The sequence below is a fragment of the Magallana gigas genome, chromosome 10 (genome assembly GCF_963853765.1).
Source record: "Magallana gigas chromosome 10, xbMagGiga1.1, whole genome shotgun sequence".
NCBI classification, from domain to species: domain Eukaryota; kingdom Metazoa; phylum Mollusca; class Bivalvia; order Ostreida; family Ostreidae; genus Magallana; species Magallana gigas.
The window spans coordinates 26411469-26424220 of NC_088862.1; the positions used below are offsets into that span (position 1 = coordinate 26411469).

General features: G+C 33.8%; 1 protein-coding gene across 1 annotated transcript; it reads right to left on the reverse strand.

The window, feature by feature from the left end:
- Window positions 1-280: 280 nt before the first annotated feature.
- On the reverse strand, window positions 281-10598 carry LOC105337412 (uncharacterized). Its single transcript, XM_011442121.4, has 11 exons — window positions 10217-10598; window positions 9549-9658; window positions 8810-8936; window positions 8006-8137; window positions 5817-7695; window positions 5296-5451; window positions 4394-4567; window positions 2801-3121; window positions 2171-2385; window positions 1907-1979; window positions 281-1674 (listed from the first exon to the last, which is right to left on the reverse strand). Exons 1-11 carry the CDS (start codon window positions 10232-10234, stop codon window positions 1292-1294), a joined length of 3588 nt encoding a protein of 1195 aa, XP_011440423.4. The 5' UTR covers window positions 10235-10598; the 3' UTR covers window positions 281-1291.
- Between the last annotated feature and the right edge of the window lie 2154 nt (window positions 10599-12752).

A 12752-nucleotide genomic window follows, 5' to 3' on the forward strand; every position in this document is an offset into this window, starting at 1 on the left:
AAAATCAAAAGAAAAAATGTAACATCAATAATCAAAAGTGTACGATTTCATTCGTATCTGCTTCTTCACATCATGCTATAAAATACACACTTGACATTTTTTTTTAAAGAATGACTATTACATAATATTTTGTGAAACTTAAAAAAAGAGAACTTTCTCATCAATTCACACCAGATTCAGTCCAACCAAATATGCCAATCACAATGCTGATCATGAGGGTTTAGCTGAAACCAAAATACCTGATAGTGCATATCAGGTTTTTATTTCTGTTTTAAGAGCATTTGATGTGGTTAATAGATATTAGTCATTATTCATGCATTCAGTTGACGTTATGTTTGAAAACAAATTCATTCAATTTTAGCACTCATTTTTCAGAAGGATCTTGTAGGCCAAAATCTATCATTTTTATGTTTAAAAATATCAGAACTTTGGATTTTTAACAGTATTACATTAACAACAGTTCTTTTAGTTTTTAACAATGTGATAATTATGTTTTGTTACGCACGTGTTAATTAACACCATGGTGTGTGACCCTTAATGCATACGTTCTGTTTGAAAGTCACGAAATCAAATGAATATATTTCTACATGTACTTTAATTATCTAAAAATGTAAACAGCCAATATAAAAAAAAATCGACCTCATTACCATATCACTATTATAATAATTATAAGCAACCATTTAAACCTTGAACATGTTTATTGTCTTATTCATTATTAACAACTGTTTTAGCTATATAAATTGTGCTTTAGTTTACAAACGTGTCAAATAATAATTACTAAATAAATTAATAAAATATGCAATTATACCGCCATAAAACAAAAAGCGTAGGATATGAAAATTATACTGTGATTTTAACGTCAAGGTCAAGGTTACTTAATATGCAACTCAAAGACTCAAAGCTCAGCCATAACAAATGTCTTGTTTCATCAGACACAAAATCAAAAAAGATTACACAGAGAGAGAGAGAGAGAGAGAGAGAGAGAGAGAGAGAGAGAGAGAGATCACGTTGCAAATGATGAAATAAGTAATAATTACAGGAATTCTGAGATAAGATGAAAAGTTACATAAAAAAATCAAATATCATTTAATTTTAGTACATTCGTGAGAAAGTACAATAAATAAATTTCAATAAATGCATGATACATACAAAAATTCAACATTATAGCATTATACATGATATTATTAAATCATGGGAAATATCTCAATGCGTTCGGGAGAAAAAACCCACACACAATAGAAGAAAATACATTCTATATGTTTTCTATACATTACTCAATCTCCAAAGTACATTATGAAATCAGTCTTCCAAAGCGAGTCAACATGTCGCTACATCGGTACACTGTCATTCCAAGAATCTGGATAATAGCAGAAATGCCAAGAAGACTAAGGACTATCACACCATACACAAGTTTATCCGTAAAGAATTTGGTCAAAAATGCATAAAATCCAGTCAAAACCGCGACCCAGAGCATATTGACCGTTAGGTATCCTGCAAGAGCTCTGTTGCGGAGAGATCGCAGTCCCTTGGTCCTCTGCTCTGGGGTGAGGCCAGTTTTGACCCCCGCCCCTATACTGTCCGTTACTAGACTCTGCCAAAATAAGGTCTCGTCCTCGCTGACTTCCTGTAGGTCGATGGCCGAGGAACTTAAACTTTCGTACGAATTGCTACGATCTGTATTTGCAAAAGAATTCATTATATGTCATTTAATAATAATAGCTTTCCTGCTTACTCCTAAATGTTTAAGCATAAGAAATTCTAGAAATATTTTATCGTTTATGTTAAGAAGACAAAAGAGAGTGTTCTAGTTTCCTTTATTTTTTTCTCTCTCTCAAGAATAATTATAACATTGTGAATCTTGTACATTAATATTATATTTATTTTAATGTATATAAACAGTACGTACGTTTCAGACTCATGCTTTTCTTGCGTTTCTTGAATTTGGGTAATCGTAAAATTCTTGGGACTGATGCCTTTTGCTGTATTGTGAAATTATTGTATAAAAACACACTAAAATTCGAAATCAACTTACTCTTCTATATAAAAGCATTGTGGATTAATAATACATTACTAGTACAACACACTTCGAAAATTTTTGCTTTTAAAATACTTATTGACTTACTTATTGTCATTTTTTGATTGGTCGTGTTAACATTTATAAAATTCTTACGTCATCTCTTGTTCCCCAAGTTTGATCAACAATATTGCAAACTGCATACAGCGGAAGTAGAATATTCAGCAATGGAAGGTAAAAAAGGTATACGATTCCTGCCAAGATCAGGTGTATGTCAAAAGGATGCAATAACAGCGAGTAGAGGTACAGGAAAACCACTCCAAGAAGCACCAAGTTTGCAATGTGAGAAGTGACAAAACCGAGCCCAATGTCTGCAAATAAAGGATGCAAAATGAGGTTTGACGAAAGCCTCATAGAAATACACAAAATTTTATTTAGTTAGGTATTTTTTTTTATCAAAAGTGCATACTTGGGAATAAAACGTACATGTATAATTATTTGATTTCATCAAAGCTTATCGATTACTATTATCATACTTTAGAAGAAAGCAAGAATTCGTTTCATAAAGTCACTTAACATCATTTCAATTTAAATTTTAACTCTTTGTCAAATCAAAAATTTGCTTGAATTTTTGTCGAAATAATTTATTTAACTAGTACTCATGCACAACATATAAAATTCAAGCCTAAGGGTAAAAAAAAATCTATTCAATAATTATGACAGATCAATTTGATCTTTCTTTTACAGTTTTTATTTGTAAAATTGAATAAACTCTAACGCTTTTACCTTTAATAAGCATCTGGATAAGGAATACACTCGTTGCACCAAACACATAGGTAGTCAGAATACCCATAACTATAATCAAAAGTTTGCTGACGATCAATTTCTTGTAGGTATTCCATGAGCTGATTTGCACAATGCAGTAAACCAGGCAAATCAAGGACAGAAAAGCGGCGTTCACTAGAAGTGGACAATCGGTTACCAGTTCGAACCCCAGGGCCAGCATAAGCACTGTAGACCCAGGGTAGAGGATTGTGACGACAAATAGTTGTAGCAAATACAACGTGTAGACGAGGGTGAAGGCCGTGTTGTTTTTCATCAATGGTACTGTAAATGCAAAGACAAAGAAATACAACTATGAACAAGAATTCTATTTAGCTCTTATTATTCTGGTTTCACTAATATCCACGGGCAACAATTTTTCGCGGATTTAGTGAAAAGGGTGAGTGACCACGTGACCAGTGATGTTTTTTAAACAATGTCTCATGAAAAACTGCACTTCAAAGAACACTTAAATTCGTGATCAACTCAACAACGTAATCGATGAAAATTAGTTGTCAACAGATATTGATGAAACCACCACATTTTTTTTAAATTTTGATGCAAGATATTGTTTTATATTGCTACTTTGTTTAAACCGATTGTGAAAGACATTTAATTGCTTTTCATTCAACATTAAATGCATATGCATCATGTTAACTCTACGTGGTGTTTTAGTTATTAGTACATTACACTTTTTGTCAATGTTAACAAATATACAATATGTAACTACGACAATTAATTTTACATATCATTTTTGTACTAGTACTAACTTTGTGTACTAGTTCTGTAATAAACATCCCACGCCTGACTGTAGATATAATGAGGGTTACAAAGCATGACAATTGGTCTATATTCTATGACAATGTCTCTTGAAGTTTTATACAACTTATTTACTTCTGCTAGTCGTTCAAGACATATATTCAATGACTATGCATACTGCTAACAATTAATACACCAAGTACCTATAGGGCAGTGACACTCATAGATATATCGTTTAGCAAATATGCATGATAACGATCCTTTGAATAATTTCTTCCTGCATTTCTTATGAAAACATGATCTGTGGTAGACTACAGTGGCTGCTTACTTACCTACTACAAAAAATCAATGTAACACTTATCAAAACTGTAGGAGCAGCTAAATATCTTGATAACTATTAGTTGAACTGTAAACGATCAAAAGTATAATTTAGCTCTTGGGAAATGTGGCCTTGCATGAATTGAATCGTACTAAGCGATCCCAACACCCATGACCCATATTTTTTTTTTATGACAATTCGTTTTTTACAATTCGTTCTGGCTCCAGATGTTTTGCAGACAATAAAGAGAGCTGGATGGTCAAGGTCATGTTTAGACTACTAAATTTTCTTTAAAAAATTGAGCTCTTTACAACGATATAGGGAAACAATCAAATTTTAACTTTTTCTTTACTAAATAATAGTTTATACATGTAGCTACACAAATCATTTTTATAAACGTCAGATGGTAAATGTATTGACAACCCAGCCTCCTTAAATTGTTTTTTTAGAATCCAGGTGTGCACGCACAAGAAACTTACGTAAATTCCAGGCGACTACAGCTGCGTTGGCGAAATCTGACAGCAACCACCGTCTCCTTTGTTTCATAAATTCTTCAGTTTCTTCTGGACAAAATGTCGTATTGTTTCCATGGTAAGAGTATCTCAAGCTCCATCCAGCCTTCATCATTAGAGTACACATCCATCGATCTTCCCCTTAAAAAAAACGAACAAGACTTAGTGAATTTAGTGAAAATGTAACTAATTGTAACGGAGGCTAGGTCGTCAACAAATAACACATCACATCTTAAAATTTGAAATATTCTTTTAAGCTATAAACAATTATATAAATTGAAGAAAAGTCTATGTAATTTAGCTTTTATTACACATTCAAAAAGAAATGTTAAGGAGGCTAGCTGGTTAACAAATTACCAATCAAACCTATCAATCATTTATCAGATATGAAATGATATAATTACGCTATATTAAGCTAGAATAATTACAAACAGTGAATAAGAAACTCATATACATGTATTTTAGCTTTGAATAATCTTTTGAATTAATCAATAAAGTAACCTCATCCAAACTGATACAGTCAAATCATTTTTATTCAATTAAATTATTTTTACAAAGTTAAACAATATTATGAAGTCTCCGCGACAAGGGTGGTTAAAGATTTTCAAAAGACGCAGTATATTTTATATTAATCTTTGAAATCAATACAAATATTTGTTCAGGGTTAAAATAATGAAAACACCTCAGCAAGTAATGATTTTGAAGTGCTGAGAATTTGCTACATATAGATAAATTTTATTTTTTCGTCCAACTTGGCTGTTAGGATGTAAAAGAGCAATGGAATTTCGAAAATATGAATAAATTTGTGTTGTATGATTTTATTGTCATTGTTCTGTTTCTAAAATAGCACTGTAATGCTAAAATATTACCGTTATCTTTTGTGAATACATCTGTCATTGATTCTGTTGGCATGGAAAATGTGTCGATGATGTCATCAATGGCTTCAAACCGGTATAAACTAAAACATCCCGGACAACACATGACGGAGCCAATGATGTTTTGTGCGCTTTTTATCATCCAGAAATCTACAAATTGTATGTTATGTGATTAAACATTTTATATTAAAAATTCCTGACAATTGCCTTTTGAAGTGATATCAGATTGGACAATGGAACAACAGTTTACTCTTGTAAGTGGTGAGTCTGTTTGCATTTGGTTTGCAACTATCAATTTTCGCAAAGGACCTGCTTGTATGTTTATATAGCAAAACATATTCGATATTACTTGAATTTTCATTAGTAGCGACAAGTTCCTTTCTAAATTGGCCAAGTCGTACACAAAGGGGTTTTTTTTCACAGTGAGTAATGGCAGTTTTATATGCACAAGTCTCTGGTCATAATGGTAGATATTTAAAGGAGAAAAATAAAACGGATATGCCATATTTGCTTACCTTTGGCATAGTCAAACATTTGGAGCCACACGACCGGATGTCTGTGAATTCCAATAGGAAATGTTCTTCCACATACACCTCCAATGGTCTTATCTTTTTCAATAGTATTCAATAGATTAAGGACACTTTGATCATCAAACGCCATATCTGCATCAGTGGCTAAAATAAAATCCTGGTAGTTTTCATTTTCTTGGATTTCCGTCTTCCGCTGCTGTAGCTCGTTTCTTTTATATTTGTGATATTCGAATTCTATATCATTGAAAGACGAAGATCTAAATTTCGGTCGAGAGAAATCATACGGTAATTCTTCTTTTTGTAACTCTGGATCAAAAGAATATTGAGTGATAGGGAGATTTTGTAGCGAAATGAAACTGTGATCGAAAGACGATCTTCTGTTCTTGGTCGTCAAATGCAATCTTGGAACCCGAAGTGTTACTTCCTGCTTTTCCTCGCTGGAAACATCATATTCATTAGTGTCCGATGGTGACTTATGCGTCTCTTTACTTTTGCTGCCGTTTTCCTCTAGTTGTGTGACAGTCGTAAGATCGCTAAAAGAAGAGGTTTTGCTAGAGGTGTCAAATGTAACAATAGGTATATTAGCATCGCTTGCGTTGTTTGTCTCGTTTTCTGACTGTTGCGAATTTGGTTTGACATCAACTCTTACATCGAATAAATCTATAGGCTCGTTGTATACAGAATTAACGTGACTAGTTGTTTTATGAAAAAGACGTTGAATTTTCCCCCTGTATTGTAGAATATACCTCATATACATAACTTGACTCCATCGTTTTTTGGCTTTGACGAGACTAGAATCTTTAAGATGTAAAAACAGGGGCATTTCCCCCGGGACATTCCAAGAGAATTTAATTCCATATGGCGTATAAATCATAATTCCGTATTGTTCTTCCATCTTAAAGATTTCCTCAATAAGTGTTAGCAACTGAATTCCAAAATTCTTCACTTCTTTTCCACTTGCGCCATTGTCAAGAAAAATGTGCGACTCAAAGTAGATGTTTCGCTTCTTTGTAACTTTTGACGCAGAAATATTTTTGAGGCTGCGTAACAGTCGCCTCATTTCAGTCGCTGATTCTTGGTACATTGTGGTACAAACAAAAACCCTACTGAGGATACTCTTGCTCTTTTCGGAACGCGTTGATTTGCTCAAAATCTTTCTCACAAGATTCTGACAAATAAAAACATTATCATAAGATGCCAAGAAACATTCTTTGAAGGAATCATGGCCTTCTTGAATGTCGTCAAATATGGAAAAATAGAACAAAAGCACAGACACGCAAGTGGAGGAGTACAGTATGATATGGTATACTGAAAATGAAACAGGAAAGCTTGCAATGTTCCTAAATAACCCGAGATCGTTCCCAAGATGGACGTACAAAACAAAGATGAAAACTGTAAGCGTTGTGCAAATACATGTTATCGATGATAGCATTGCCGTGCGAGTACTCAACATTGGTATATAGGATTCGGTTTGAACTAAAAGTACGCAAATACACAGGATACCAACATTGACAACAGTGATATCAATTGTAATATCTGCAAAGGGAAAGGTCTTTTGATTGTCATTACTATGCATAAAAGCGATCCATACCGTCAAAATTAAGATTACTATTCGCACAAAACGATACAAGATTCCGGCATTTTGAGCTTCCTTGGTATTGGCTCCAGCAATACTGATTTGCAAGGGTGTAAATCGTGCCAATTTTATGACTAATAAAGACAGTCCGAAGAAAATTGCATTTCCGATGGTCATAACATCACCTAGAATAAGTGAGGCTGAAATTGATATCGTCAGAAGTAGCTGGGCAATAGGGAGAATGACTTGTCGTCCATTACAACCACGGGAAGTGCCTTTTTTGTTTTCCTAAAAAATAAAGAAAATGTAAATTTAATCAAAGAAATCTATGATAAATCATCCGAAAATTCATCCAAAAATGATGGCGCTGTTGGTTCATAATTATCTATTGGCGCTGTACGATTATTATAATAATTTGTCCCCCTAATTTTAAGTTTTAAGCCTGATTTAGTTAATATCTTGTTCTATTTCACAGTAAACGTAGTTTGAAATGTTATTAATTTGCCAAAAAAACTTTCGTATTAACTATACGCATACTAAAATATCTCTAGATATTAACTGGTTAAGTACTATAGTATATACTATAGTATATACTTACATTAAACAACCGAGCAGCTGGTGAGATTCCAACACAGAGAATTCCGGCCAGTAAAAAGGGAGGTAACTTTGAAAAAACAACCGTTGATAAGAATCCCAGAGCCATGGCGTCAATGATTGATATCACTACACCCTGTTAACAAGGAAAAAATGTTGTTAATGGATTGTTAATCATTTAATGGTCAAATCTTAGCAGATGACAACATATACCCGAGTTCAGATTTTGTATCATTTTATCATGTCTATCGTAAGCAATATATATAACACTGTGCCAGATAATATGCCAGTGCCAAGGTGGTATTTTTGCAACCGCTTAAGAGGCAGTTTCGGAAAAACTCATACATACAATATGATAGACAATTGTTTAGAAAGTATACAACCACTTTTGTTTTTAGTGTGTTTCACCTGAAAGGTGAGATATTTACCTTTTAAAATTAATATCCCATGGGAAAATTCCCATAGAAGAAATGATTTTCCTATTAAATTTAAAATTTCCCGTAGGAATATTGTTTTTCCTATGGGAAAAATTATTTTCCTGTAAAAAGTTATTTTTGAAAGGTAAATATCTCACCTGACAGGTGAGCTACAATGATAACAAACGTGGTTGTAAACTCTTCAAGCAATGATCTATCATGTGGCATATTTGATTTTTTCGATATATGCAGCCTATGCGGATACAAAAATGCCACCTTCGCACTGGCTTAATTATCCGGCACAATGTTATATGATAAAGTTTTTGATTTTTATATATAAATAAAACTGGCCTGCTTCTTGAGTTTAATTCCGATATAAAAAAAAATCTTACGTTTATCAGGGTTTTAGTTTCCGGCCACTCTTTGTACCTTTTAAGTGCAATGATATTTGACATCCAAACATCATACACCAGCATCATCAGTTCAGGAAAAAGCAACAAAATCAAAATGTTTGCAAACCTAAACAGAATAATATCTTTTTAGAATAGTCTAAGACTTATAATTTTTGAATGATGACTTATAGACTTATATTTACTTTTTGCTTGTGTTTCGTATTGTTATGAATTTTGATTTATACAAGACGTTTACATACATTTGTATAAAGCATTGTAAAAAAGTATTTATTTACCATAAAGAACTATATTAATGAGTCATAAATATAAAATCATAATAAGCATTAGTTCATTAGATAATTTTGTATGATTTTTCGAATAAAATATACCACGTAATTTTATTTTAATTTACAGTGTTGTGCACGCACATATTTATGTTGCGATTTTAAAAAAAAAAACATGAAGGTGGTAATATCAAGACAAATTAAGAGTTGCGGAGAAATGCACATATAAGCATAACTGCTCCTACAATCATGAGCGGATCTAGAGAGGGAGTCAGGGGGATCCAGCCCCCCCCCCCCCCTCCCCTCCCTCTTTAAAATTCAAATTTCTTTTAAATACATTATAAAATTACCAGAATATGCTTCGAACCCCCTTGCTATCTCAAAAAACCGTCGGACCCTCCCCCCCCCATTTTTGACAGATGTACAATTTACAGATGCATTGTTCCTTGACTTACCAGACTTTGGGATCTGTTGATTGCTTTGAACTGAATATTTCTGTGAGCAGAACTTGTGCTGTCGTCATGAAGGCAAATTGCAACAGCAGATAGATTAAAAGAGCCAACGTCTGTCAATGCAAGAAAAGAAAACGTACGGAATTTGCAAAATTTTTTCGTAGTTTTAGTAAATCACTAAATTTGGAAATAGATGAATCGAGTAAAAAAAAATATTTAGTTTGTAAAAATATTTTGGATATATATGTTATACAAAATACAAACAAGTCGGGAATATTTAACTATTTTTAGAGTCGTTAAGAGAGCTGTTTATAATAGTACGTTTTTGACCCTTTTTTAAATGCTAAAAAATTGAAAAAGTTGACTGTTTTATGCGTTTTTTCATGAGAAACACAAGTTATCGCGGAAAAACTTTGCAAACAATTTTTCATACGATAATTTTCAATTGGGAAAATCTAACAACTATTATCGGCAGTTGGAGAGCACCGGTTAGGGCGCTCGTACCACCGACTCCCGATCTCGCGGAATATTGTTATAAGTTTGCAAAGTTTTAATAAATTTTATAAAACGGATACCGACCGACTTACACATTTTTCGTGGGTCACAATATACTCCCACTAAAAACATATATAAAATACATGTACATGAAAATTTAAAAAAAGATCGTTTACCTTTTGTATAGAAGCCATGTCGCTCTTTTGTCTTGCCTATTTTTTCTAATATACTTCTACTACACAAAACGGTCTTGCCTTCATCGCTGTAAACGCATCTGTAAAATGAGTATCATGCATCTCCTGACGTCACGAAGGGTGTATTTATATATTGGCTCAAAACATACACCAATGAAAGAGGCAAGCACTGTTAAAATGTTCCCCCAAAACGTCACATTGCTTAGTATATACAGTGTCTGTTCTATATAAATCCGCTTATCGCAAAACATGACCCCTGTCACACACCCGCACCGAAAACGGTGACGGCTAATTCTCCGGAATAAACATGTATACATGGAATCGCAAACGTACGTAAAGAAGCAAATAACTTGGAATATGTCCTCCCTCAATTCCACTTCTTCATATGAACAAGCCCCATTAGAAGACATTTTCGAAGAGAGGGCAATGCAATTCTGAATTAAGACGTCGTATTTGTTTGCCCTCTTTTTGGAAACGTGTTTTTTTTTCCCTTTTTTTTTCTATAAGAAACGACAATTTTTGGGCGTAAATTCTTGAGAGGATAAAAACGAATTTTGTACAGAAGCAAACATACAGACACAGTATAATGCATAGAAATGTATATGTATGTATGCATACGTTTGTAACAGTGTATCTATATCGATCTCGCCGCGAATTGTTGTTTCAGATGATAAGTTATCCCCGTAATCGGTATATTTCTTGGAAATGGACATCAACTGGAAGACAGACGAATTAAAATCGCCCATGATCGATACAACACATTGCATTATCAAATAATGGTAGGTTAGTCAATCGCATGTTAATGTATATTCAAAAACACCATCCTCATGTATCTCAATAAATCATAAGCCCTTATTCTAAACGTATCACTGTCAAAATCTCAGAATGATAATGCCTAACGGCTGAAAGAGACGAAAGGTAATTCAACGTCATAAAATAGATGTATGGTTTTTTTCTTTCCATTCTCTTTTGGGGTTTCTTTTTTCTTTAACGGAAACATAATCGGTTAGCCAGTTTAAGAATTATACTTATTGTCAGCTTTGAGCGTCAAAACGATTTTGAAAGTATTACACCTGTTCGATCTTTGATAACAAAAAATTGAAATTAGAAAAAAAAAAAAACACGAAAAAGTTATTATAATTTTCATTAAACAAAATCGTCAGATCGACAGGCGACCCGGTCTACCGAGCCATCCTAATCTAGGCTTAATGACTAAAGTGTTTGCTTTCTCCTTTCTATAGATCCCCTCAGAAAACAAACTGTACGCTAATTACGGATGTCTGTACCCTGTCTAATGGTCGCATCAAATGAACACCCCGCCATTACTCTTTAACTCCCACTTCCGTTGTTTCGATAAACATGACCAACATCAAATACCGCTCAGAGGAATTTCGGATTACCCTGCACAGCGTAATTGTCCGACTCAAAAGCTTTAGATAAACGGCGTTCGTTTTAATTTTTTTATTTTACCTTGTGATTGTTGCGGGGCGGTATATCAACGTTAAAACATGCACGAGACGAAACAATGGAGATGTTTACGTAATTTGTGCATCCTGACTGAAATATATCTGAGGAAGAACATTGTGGGAAATGGCACCAGCAGAAGAACTAAATGGTCACATAATCTTGTTTTTAAACTGCATAAGTGACAAGTTTGGGGCCCTGATGAAGAATTAATGTCAGAGCGTGCAGAGATGTGACGGATCTTGGCTGTGTACTTATCTGGATTAATGGTGTTAATGAGCGCATTAACATCCGATGCTCTCTACATGCGACGTCAATAATGTCAATCTGTTATATATATATTTTTTATATGACCATTTATTGATTTTACCAATCATTTATTCTGTTTTATATCTGTAAATATATGTATATATACGCACACCTGGTACATATGTATATTCAGAATTTGTTGTGAAATCCCTTTGTACTTTTAAAGAAGTTTTTTTTAATCATGAAAATTGTTGATGGTATAAAAAAAACTCTAGGAAATTTAGACTCTACTCCATTCTTCACAAAAACAAGAAAATGTAAAATGTAAAATACCGACGTCGCCCCATTAGACACTTGATATCATTATATGAAGCGGGACAGAGAAAGCCATGCTTTAAAGATGAAGCTAGGTTTTCATTTTTAGAAAATTCATATGCACGAGAAATCGTTAAGGCATGTTATCGCGATGGTCGTTTGTCAGGGACGTTCCATCGGGGGAGCAGGGAATGGGAGGGGGGGGGGGGGTGTCAAGGGGGCTTGCCTCTATCCCCCACTTTTTCTCGCAACAAAACATTGTTTTGTAAAATCTAAAACTAAAGCACAAGTAGTAGGTACATGTACTTCGCTAACAACAACCCCATTCAATTGATTATGATTTTGAAAATTTGCGATTTTTTTCCTTTTTTTGAGGAGGGGGGGGGGTTGTTATAATTTTCGATAAGTCTGGCCTCTAATTTTCAGAAACGGTGCTACGTGTAGTAAAAGTAACTCAACATTCTGGATCCGCGCATAGCGCATTGCATAT

What these genes read in the sequence shown, in the direction of transcription:
- LOC105337412 (XM_011442121.4), bottom strand. An exon ending in AAACTAAAACCCTGATAAAC is followed by an intron (nt 8,138 to 8,809) that starts GTAAGATTTTTT and finishes CCTTGTTAACAG; the next exon opens with GGTGTAGTGATATCAATCAT. An exon ending in AATGTTTGACTATGCCAAAG is followed by an intron (nt 5,452 to 5,816) that starts GTAAGCAAATAT and finishes TACAATTTGTAG; the next exon opens with ATTTCTGGATGATAAAAAGC.